General features: G+C 42.6%; 1 protein-coding gene across 1 annotated transcript in view; it reads right to left on the reverse strand.

The window, feature by feature from the left end:
- EGLN3 (egl-9 family hypoxia inducible factor 3) overlaps positions 1–10551 on the reverse strand; it is a 29208-nt gene extending 18657 nt beyond the window's left edge. Inside the window, exon 1 of the mRNA XM_069558695.1 lies at positions 9718–10551. Coding sequence (XP_069414796.1) covers positions 9718–10074 — 357 coding nt within the window. The 5' untranslated portion in view covers positions 10075–10551. The remainder of the gene's footprint in view (positions 1–9717) is intronic.
- Positions 10552–10874: the final 323 nt, after the last annotated feature.

A 10874-nucleotide genomic window follows, 5' to 3' on the forward strand; every position in this document is an offset into this window, starting at 1 on the left:
GATATCAAACCAGTCAATCCTAAATGACATCAGCCCCGGATATTCATTGGAAGGACTGATGCTGAAGCTGAAACTCCAATACTTTCGCCACCTGATGTGAAGAGCTGACTCATGGGAAAAGACCCCGATGCTGGGAGAGGAGAAGGGAGTGACAGAGAATGAGATGGTTGGATGGCTTCATTGACTCAGCGGACATGAGTGTGAGCAAACTCAGGGAGATAGTAAAGGACAGGGAAGCCAGGCGTGCTGCAGTTCATGGGGTCGCAAAGAGTGGGACGCGACTTAGCTGAACAACAAACAACAACTAGTTAACTCAGACAACAGGAGGTGATGGGTAGAGCAGGAAGTAAGAGGAATTCCTACAGGGCAGCTTCCGGCACAGGCTTTGCAGCATGACTCTTGAAATTAGCAGGAAACATTCCAACTGCAACTCTGTAGCATTGCTGAGGATTACTGTCATGTCAGCATTGAGGTGTGACTGCTGATAGAGTCAGATCTCTTCTTCAGGAGTACAATCAGAGGCACTGAAAATACTTACCTGCTCTCTCAAATGAAATCTTAGTCTCAGTTTTCATTTAATTCCTTATCATCTGGATGTAGATATTTATTATTGTACCCATGTTATAGATGAGGAAAGTGAGGCTCAGAGAACTGAACACAGTGAAACAATATAAAATGTCCATCCCACTGCCTAGTAAGGTGCTGACTAAAATTAAGTTCAAATATAGAAATAAAAATTGACTTCCTTCCTAGAGAAGTGGAAATTGAGGTCCTGAGATGCTACTTGTAAGGGACTGAGGGAGGACCCGAAGCTGGGTTTCTAGTCTCGTGGTCCCAGGCTTCTCTGAGTCTGACCACTAAGTACAAGCTGCCAGAATCTGAGTGTGACTTGGTACTTTCTAGGGCAAAGCATAGACTTTCAGAACTGATAAAAAAAAACTTACAAAGCCAAAGTCTCTCCTATCAGCTGGTCCCTCACAGCCTGTTAATGTAATAAAATAGTTAAACCCTTTAGCATCAGATTAGGGACCAAGTTGAAAATCTTTCCTTTTGGCCTAACAAAATATATATTAACTTTTCTTTTTGATACTCTGACATCCTTAAAATCGAAGTTCCTTTTAAAGATGAAATTAAGTCAAAAGTAAAGGACTGTGGGGAGGCACTACAAGTATATATCAAGCTTAAAAGTCTCTGCCGTCAAAGAATTTATAAGTAAATGAGGGGCAGGGTAAGCAGCCAAAGAAATAAGCCTACTGGGGCGGCCCAGGTTGAGCCACCCACAGAGTTCTAGGGGGCAGGAGGGAACTTCGTGGAAAGGCACTAAGATGGATTTTGAGGACAAGACAATGGGGATGCCTGGTTTGCCTGGCAAATCAGTTTCTAGCACTTCAGGGATCCGGAGGGAAGGAAGGCTGTCAGTGGGAGATTAAATGTAGAAAGGTCAGATGGGGTCAGGAGCGGAGAAACTTAAATAGCATGCTAAGTTCACAGCGTAAATGGTGGACAATGAGGAGAAAGCACTCTTGGGTTTTTTAAATTTTTTTTTTGTTGAGCATGGAGACTGCATGATTAGTGTTCGGTTGTACATTACTTAATGCTCTAGCAAAACACTTTAAAATGGCTTACAAGGAGGACAAGAACCAAAGGTAGGTGATTTCTGGTTAAAGTAGGTGTTTTTAAAAGACTTCCCTCCTCAAGGATTTCTACAATACTATGACAGACAAATTTTAGTTTTGTTTTTTTTTTTAAAAGACAAAACTTAAGTATCTACAGTGAGCCTTCAAAAGCTAAAACAGCACAAAATAGCCAGATTTTAACCAAAACTACTACATGTTCCTGACTGAACCTCCAGTGTTTAAAACAGTTTTGTTTATCTACTCCAAAACAATCAAATTAACCAGCAAAACAATATCAATAGGAAAGCCATCCTAAAAAAAAAAAAAAAAAGATTGCCAACTTTGTGTTGGGTATTGAGATTTCTGAGTAATAGTCCCTCAGGTTTGACTAGACAGATGAGTAGAACTGGGAGGGGATGTGGAGGGAACATGGAGGGAGGGGCACGGGAAGAATGTTCTCTGTGTCTTGAGAACACAAGCAAACTCCCCACAAGTGTCCAGGCTGTTTCAAGCAGTACAGTACATCTTTACTATTCCCAAGCAATGCTCAAAAACAGTATTATGTTGAATACTTCAAAACAATTTCAATCTGCCCTAAGAAAACCAAAAATAGATGTCACTGACACCTGGAATCAAATTTTTCAATTTGTCTTCTTCCTACTGGCAAATAATCAAGACTGCTCTCATATTCTTTGAATCTTTGTATTTGGGGATTATTTCTATATGGTAATAGCATTTGAATTTCATTTGGAAACAAAAATAAGAGTTGAAATGAGATAGGTACATTTACTCCAGAATTTGAGAAACTGTGATCATTGCATCCCCTAAAGAATGAAAAATTGATTTGACTAAAAATAAAACTACCATATGACCTGGCAATTCCCATCCTGGGTATATGTCCAAAGAAAATGAAAACACTAATTTAAAAAGATACGTTAACCTCAATGTGTATAGCAGCACTATTTACAACAGCCAAAATATGGAAGCAACCCAAGGGTCTATCGACAGATGAATGGATACAGACGATGTGGTACACATAGACAATGGAATACCACTCAGCAATAAAACACGATGAAGTCCTGCCATTTGCAGCAACATGGGTGGACTTGGAGGGCATTGTGCTAAGTGAGATAAATCAGATGGAAAAAGACAAATACCATATGATATCACTTGTATGTGGGATCTGAAAAGTACAACAAATGAAGAAATATAGCTAAAAAGAAGTAGATTGATGAGCCCAAACTGCTCGTGAGATCAAACTCACTAGTGGTCACTAGTGAGGAGGAGGGGGAGACAACATACAGGTGAGAGAGTGGCAGGTACAAGCTCTGGCTGTAAGACAGGCTCAAGGATGTATTGTACAACAAAGGGAATGTAGCCAATATTTTGTAGTAACTGTAAATGGAAAGTAACCTTTAAAAATCTTATAAAGATAAAACGTTAAAGTTACATTGGTTTGACTTAAGGAGGTATTAACTTTGTACTGAACCTGGAGGACACTCAGTAAGTAGGAACAAAACGAATCCAGAACAAGATCTGAAAGCTTGCAATCAACAACTGCAAACTCATGTATCGGTAAGGCTGGGGTTGGGTGGGGCAGGGGGCAAAAAATATGACACTCTGTCACTACCAGTTCACCAAAAACAAGAATAGGAACTTGCCCACAAATCAATACCAAAAGATGATACAAAATTAAGGTGAGAGCCACATTAGTTTAAGATGAAAATAATCAAGGGAAAGAAGGTACAAATCCTATGTAAAATGAACCAAGCTAACTAATCTTGCTTGGCAAACAGACACACAGCTCTGAATCTGAGCCAAAATAACGGCTCCTGGCAATCTACCAAAGTCGAATTCATTAGTCTGGCACCATAAAATGATTTGTCTGTCGAATTTACAATTCTAGTGTCTCTGGATTCAGCTACCCACTGGGCACCCCCGGCAGTTGCCCAGCAGAATACATCTGAACTATCATTACTGTCAGAACATGCACATTTGACAAACACTAGAGAAAAATGACACTCGTTTCTTAGAGCAATATTAGTTAACAGCCACAAAGTACTGCTATAAAGGAACTATCAAGTCTAGACCTATAATAATTAATGAAGAATTAATAACCTTCTCTGTTGTGTTAACCTGCAAGCTGCTCCTTGGTGTTCAACAGACACAGGTCAAATTGTCATTTAATTTATTGGAGGCCACAAAGGTGAGTCAAAAGCAGAGGTCTTGCCAAACTGAGCAAGCATGGGCCACAGGTGAGGTGTTCTCTGAACTTTAACCTCCAATGCCAGGATGCTGGGGTGCTCGGAGATGCTTCTCCAATGTGCTCTGCTCCTTATGGGTTAAACTCCATCCCCAATTTTAAGCTCATCAGAGAGGTCTCCCAGACACGGAGCATTTTCAGGACAGAGTTGTAATAATATGCATCTGAATAATACCTGAAATTTTTCTAGCCAGAGTCTAGAATCAGGAAGGAAGTGAAGTCGCTCAGTCGTGTCCGACTCTTTGTGACCCCCATGGACTGTAGTTTGTCAGCTTCCTCTGTCCATGGGATTTTGCAGGCAAGAATCCTAGAGTGGGTTGCCATTTCCTTCACCAGGGGATGTTCCTGACCTAAGGATTGAATCTGGGTCTCCCACACTGCAGGCAGATTCTTTACCGTCTGAGCTACCAGGGAAGCCCAGAATCAGGAAAGAATTTACAAATTTTGCTTGAGCTGAGTAAGGTCAGAAAGGGAAATAGTTCATGACATCCAAAAGTTGAATGCACAGACAGGCTACATAATTCCCACCTAAGTGTTATTCGCTCAGTCGTGTCCAACTCTTTGCAACCCCATGGACTGTAGCCCGCCAGGCTCCTCTGTGTATGGAATTTCCCAGGCAAGAATACTAGAGTGGGTTGCCATTTCCTCCTCCAGGGGATCTTCCCAGATCAGGAATAAAACCCATATCTTCTGCACTGGCAGGTTGGTTCTTTACCATTGAGCCAGCTAGTCTCCTTCTGATACCTCCCTAGGTGCAAAAAACTTTATCATTAAAATCCTAATAGTTTTGGTTACTTCGTGTTTAGTAAATAGAGAAACTGGAGAAAGCTCAAAGAAGAGAAACAAAAATGACCCATCAGTATAAAAGTGGCCTGTTAAAACAGAACAAGAGACCACAAAGTTGGTAACAACTATTTTACGCCACTCATCTTTCAGCTTACTTCTTTAGGTGCTTTTATCATCCCTTTCCATCTCCTTTCTCCCATCCACATACAGATGGAGTGCAGTGTAAGACATTTAATGATTTGTGAATGAATAAATTAAATTGATACCTCCTGATTTCCCGCTTCACTGCAAGCACACAAGGGTGCGGTGGCCAGTGGCCCAAAACTGAACAACAGAAATGATAAAGGAAACACACACACACCTTCTTTTCTGTGTCCCCAAGTGTCATTCAATGAAATGCACAAAGAACTCTATGAAAACTCACCCTGTGGAGAAACTTGCTTCACTAAGGTTGTATTCAGTAAATTATTTTCTTCCTCCAAGAGCTAAGTGACTTTCAAATACAAAACCTTTTATAAGAATCCTCACATCCTTATAGAAAGATGTTCCCATGCTTTAAAATTTCCTGCCTCCTTCCCCTGAAATACCTCATTGACAGATAAATTTTTAAGATTTTAGTTGCAGAGACACCACATATGATGTCTAGGCCCCACACCCTGTACTCTAAGAACTGCACCTCTTACAGGCCCTGGTAACCTGTATTTGTTATGTATGATTCCACATCCCCCCCCCTCCGCCACCGCCCCCCAACCATCCCCACCCAAGGCTGATGGATCTTCTGAGCCACAATGAGACCATAGTATTTTTTCTCAGGAAATGAAAAGGGTTCCTAGAATGTTAGTCATGTCTCTGTTGAAATCAAACTGAGGCTGAAATGAGCATTATGAGGCAGCCATCTTGAGCCAACTGCATAGGAAATCAGTAAAAGCTGGATGGAAGGTAGAGACGACAAGAAACAGCATGCAAGCAGAGAAGCAAACGCGAAGGCCATAGAGCGCCAGAAACAAGAACTAACACACCTGCTTTCAGGCATGTTAAGGACTTTCTGGTTCTCAGTTCATGGCTCCAGGCTTCTGTGAACCCCAACCGCATTTCCTGCACTTGGGTCCTGAGAGAGATTCTATTCTTTGAAATTCATTATCCCAGGTTTGCTTAAGGCAATTTGCAACCATGATGAGCTCCATCAAGTCATGAATATTCCTGACATCACAGAAGGAAGGGCCAAAACTGTCACTGCGCTAGCAGTGAAGGAACAAACCCACCATTTGTTATATATTTTTTGTTATCCACAACTTATGGTTGTTTCATCATTTCTCTGTACAGTTTCCAGGGGAGGACTGACCTGTTGATTCATAATACAAATCCCATAACCCCATCATCCAGAGCTACTCCAGTCGGGGACCCTAACAACCAACTTTGTTAATAAATGCGTTTCTTGCAAATAACAGTAGGAAAACATTAGCACGGCATTCCATTCTCTTCTTCAAATGTACTTAACAGACCCACTTCAATATTTGAGTTTTTTTCTTTTTTAAGCTGGAGAATTGATCAAGTATAAGCCAGAGAGTCCTACAACTCAAAAGTACAAGTGAATGTAAGCTCTAGTGGGGCAGGCATGATGCCTGTCCACTTTTGTCTCCCTATCCCAGCAAAATTCCCCATGCTGAGGAAATGAAAGGAGGGCATGTAGCCTCTTAGGAGCCTAAGAGTCAAAAGTAAACTCTAGGCTCAAACAGAACTGGGTCAGAATCCCAAATCTCTTTTAACATTTATGAAGGCTCAGAATTGTGCTAAGAATTTTATGTTCATTATCTTATTTCATGCTTCTTCACCAATCTCCCCACCCCTCAAGCTGTAAGGTAGTATCTTTCACTTTACACTTGGTGAAAACTGAAACTTACCTACGGCTACAAGGTTAGTCAAGGTTAAGTTCAAATCCCTAACCCCTGTGACAAACCGCATTCACTGCTGACTTCATCACCTTGGGCAGATGATTTAATCACTCAGTTTGCCAAAGATTATGGTTCTGAAGACTAAGGCAGACAGATAGTGTCTGAAGAGTGCTTAGCACAGTGCCAGATGGAACCAACTGCTCATTAAAAGGTAGCTATTATTATTAGAGTTATTAACTAGTGAGTCTACAGTGAGATACTTCAAACAGAAGGACTCTGGGTTCTATAAACTACAGGCCATCTGGAAAACAGCCACATCCAACATCTAGGCAGCTAAAGCAAGAGAAGCAAATTAGAACCAATATTTATCTTGGATATGGTCAAAATTATCCAAAAGGGAGTAACAGATAAGAAATCTTTTCATAGCCTGAAAGCAATGATAGTACTTGAAGTTAGGGGGCACCATACTGCTGTGTATCGTGGAATCGTCTTCCCTGGAGAGTCTTCAGCACCCCTGGGTTTTTTTCTAACAAAGCGGAGGTAGATAAATTTTGATCAGTAACAACTTTTGTGGCAGGGAGGGGAAAGAACCCTTTAATATTTCTTTCCATACGCTTCCACAATTTCAATTTTAGGACTAGCATATATTCCTATTCTATTTCCAATGCTTCTAGTAATTCTTTCATAGAGATAAAAAGCATTATTACACTGTTCAATGACCTTTAAAAGTTCAGGGGAAAAAGTGCTTAATCAGGATTGATTAAGCAAAACACAAATAAATTTCAAGTACCTAAAAAACAACTGGTCTGAAATACATAAATGTGTCTATTGGCACTTGCAAATGGGTGATGGGAGCTCATTACACTAGCCTCTCTACACATATATGTTTGAAAATTTCTGTAATAAAAATTACAAATAAATGTTTAAAATAAATGTACAAATTCTTTTTTTAATTTTAATTTTTACTGAAAATCTGCTTTGAGGATGGAGCAGGAAACTGGGTCTGTATCACTACCCTGGGAAGCAGTAGAGTAAGGCATTCAGTTGAGGGAAGAGAAATAAATAAGGTTAAATTAGGTAGAACTACTATAAATCATGTAAAAATGAAATGTGTTTCTACAATGCTTCAATAATGAACTTCAGGTAAGAGAATGAGGGGCCACAAGACATTACTAAGGAGACTTCTTTATACAAACAAACTAAACTTTTTTTTTTCCTAGTATAATAATGGTTTGCTCAAGCGTGGTTTACATTTGGTTCTAGCTGGCCAGGGAATGAATATCCCAGTTTAAAGGTGATTATTCTAAAGAGCAGAAATAAAGAACTTTGTGCCAAACAGCTAAAGGAAAGCTGAAAATCAAAGTATGGATAGAGGTCTCTTCATTGGCCAAAAGATGAATTTTCTCTTTTCAATTCAGTCACCTTCTGAAAGGGTTAACTGAAGTTTTGTTATACCCAGATGATAATCCATAATTGAAGAATCATATCTAGAGATCTTTTTTGTTTCCCTTACTCAGAGGTACACAATGCTTTTCATTCAATTTGCGGAGTTAAATTCTAGCTTACTGTCTGTTAAGTCAAATCTACAATAAAAACAAAAAATTTAACTTTTAAATATGTTAGTGACCTCTTTCTATCAATTAATTCTGATCTCTTGCTGAGCAAATTCCATTTCTATAATGCTGAGAGTGAATTTCATAACAACAAAATTTGAAAGAAACTTTGAAAACCTGAAGAGAAGCCATCTGCTGTTTCAGGTTGAAGCCACAAGCACCTCTACAGCACTGAGGCTAGCCAGACCCCTCCCCCATTCAAAAGGCACAGTTATTTACAAAACAAGTGCGGAAACAAAACTAATCAAGACAAATGGTTCTCTAGTCCATCACCAAAATGATGGGACAGGAGTAAAGAGACACTTTACTGTAAATGTTCTGCAGAGACCGGCTAACTGAGCTTTCCCTCAATCAAAAGTTAGAAAGCAGTATTTCCTTCTAAGATTTACTTTATTTGCATTCTATTAAAAATAGTGTTTTCAGATAGTCTAACCATGTCCTCCTGGCTGGAAAGGTAACTGCAGTCTCTCCCTTGTCCTACTTGATCAATCCAACCCCTTCCTTTCTATGCACTTTCAGTCTTCACCATTTGTCCTTTATAAAAAGTGTTCCTTTCAGCTTATGGGACAAATGAGACAACAACGGTGTGTTTTATTAATATCGCAGGAGCAATCTTAAATTGAAGAATACTACACACAGTGTCACAGAGTGGTACATAGGTGAATGCTCACCTTCCTTCTCACAGTAGTATGTTGTGCCTCACTGTGTTAAAGTAAAACTTCTCTACAGCTCTAAGTGCCCCTTGACGGGGTCTACAATAAAAGGAGTATAAATCACTCTCAGAGCTACCCTGGAAAACTGGCTGGATTATCATTTGTAGAAAACACTTGAGTAGCTGGACTATCCCAGCATAATGTACATGCACCAACATTACGGTACTCCACGTTCCCATAGTTCTGCCAATCTACCTGTTAACGTGTCCAAGAAAAATTACCACCTAAGGAGTGACTGCTGGGATGTGAACAAAAACATGGTTTCTTTCCAGAGGTACTTCACTACCCTCTCCTGATCACTCAACTGGTTGGTTGAGTGGATTTCCCCAGTAACTGACAGGAAGGGTAAGTGGTGGCTGGGGCTCAGCACCAGGAGAGAATTTTCACATCAACTGGATGATCAAACAATGCCAACAAGCCAAGGGCAGCACTCAAAAGTGAGGATGAGCCTTACTCTTTCACAGATCAAATTCTCCTCACACCTGCCAGACTCCACAAACCAAATGCCACACTGTGAAATCACACTGTCTCTAGAATTCTCTAAACGCGCTTTTGTTGTAATCCCCTCTGAATACAATGAAGGTCTGAAGGGCACTATTAAGTGACTTTAAAGCAGGCATTTAAGATCATGAGTTCGAGTGTGTCTCAAATCATACATAAGGTTTCTAATAAGCCATGGAAACGTGAGGGGCGGGGGATGGGGGCAGGCGGACTTCTTGCTTGTTTAAAAACTAAGTTCGACTGCAGCCCTGCCAAGGCGACACACAACGGACTCCGAACGTCCCCGGTCTCCTCGGGCTTGCAGCAGCGGCTGGGCGCCCGCGCGCGTCCTACCTTGGACCTTTCCTTGACGTAGTATTTGCCCAGCCGGCTCCCGCAGTACAAGACCAGCCTATCGATGAGGGACAGGAGGTAACTGATGGCCTCACAGCCTTCCTCGTTGCCCCCGATCCACGTGATCTGATCACCCCGCAGGTGCCGCTTGGAGACGCCGGCGCGGGGCCCGGCCAGCTGGCCGTCCCGCAGGGCCCCGTTGCAGTGCAGCTGCTTCACGCGCTCCAGGACGCAGTCGCCCACCACCTCGCCCAGGAAGTTATCCAGGTAGCAGAAGCCGACCTCGTGCAGACAGGGCACGATGTACTCCAGGGCGATTTTCTCTAGATCCAGCCTCATGATATGTCCTAAGGGCATCCCGCCCGCAAAGCCGAGCTTGGGGACCCCCAGCGTGCAGAGAGCGACCTGCGTGTGCGCTCAGCCGAGACGCGGGGAGCGTGGCCCGGAGTTCAGCTACCTGCGGCGGCCACGGTCCCCAAGCCACCGCGGCGCCAGGGAGAGGGGAAAGTTGCCCGCAACTCTGGGGAGGAGGGATCCCGTTTAGAGACCAGCGGAAGTTGTGCGGAGCTCCGCGACTCAGCACCAGACTGGCCCAGTGAAGCGTCGGAGGGCCCCTTTTAGAAATGTGGAGCCACCACTGGTGCGGCGGCGGCGGCCCCAGGCGGGGAGAAGCTGAGGTCCAGCCCCTGAGCCGGCGACTCCAAGCGTCACGGGCCCCGCCCAGGCTCCGCCCCGGGACCGCCCCCGGGACAGCCCTTCTCCCCAGTCCATCTCCCGGCGGGTTTACCCCTCGCTCTAGGAGCCAGGCAAGCCCGGCGCCAGCCTCGCTTGTTTGTGACCGGGAGGGGAGCCGGAGAACAGACGGCAGTTTAAGAATGCTATCGATTTGCCCAGTTTTGCTTAAAATCCCATAACAAACTTGAAAACCTGGATCCCAACTCTGAACATGTAAATGGGATTAACAGCAGTTTGCTGCCACATTCTAGACCGGTCACTTCCTAGACTTTTGAATAAAATAATAAACCCAGAAACAAATATTTTAGCAATGATCTCGTTCTAGCTTCTTGGTACTTTATTCTCCTTTCCTCAGCTGTTTGACCCAGGCCGGGAGGTTCAAGACTTTGAGAGACTGGGAGGAATCCAATTTTAATTAAAAT

The sequence above is a fragment of the Ovis canadensis genome, chromosome 18 (assembly GCF_042477335.2).
Source record: "Ovis canadensis isolate MfBH-ARS-UI-01 breed Bighorn chromosome 18, ARS-UI_OviCan_v2, whole genome shotgun sequence".
Lineage (NCBI taxonomy): Eukaryota > Metazoa > Chordata > Mammalia > Artiodactyla > Bovidae > Ovis > Ovis canadensis.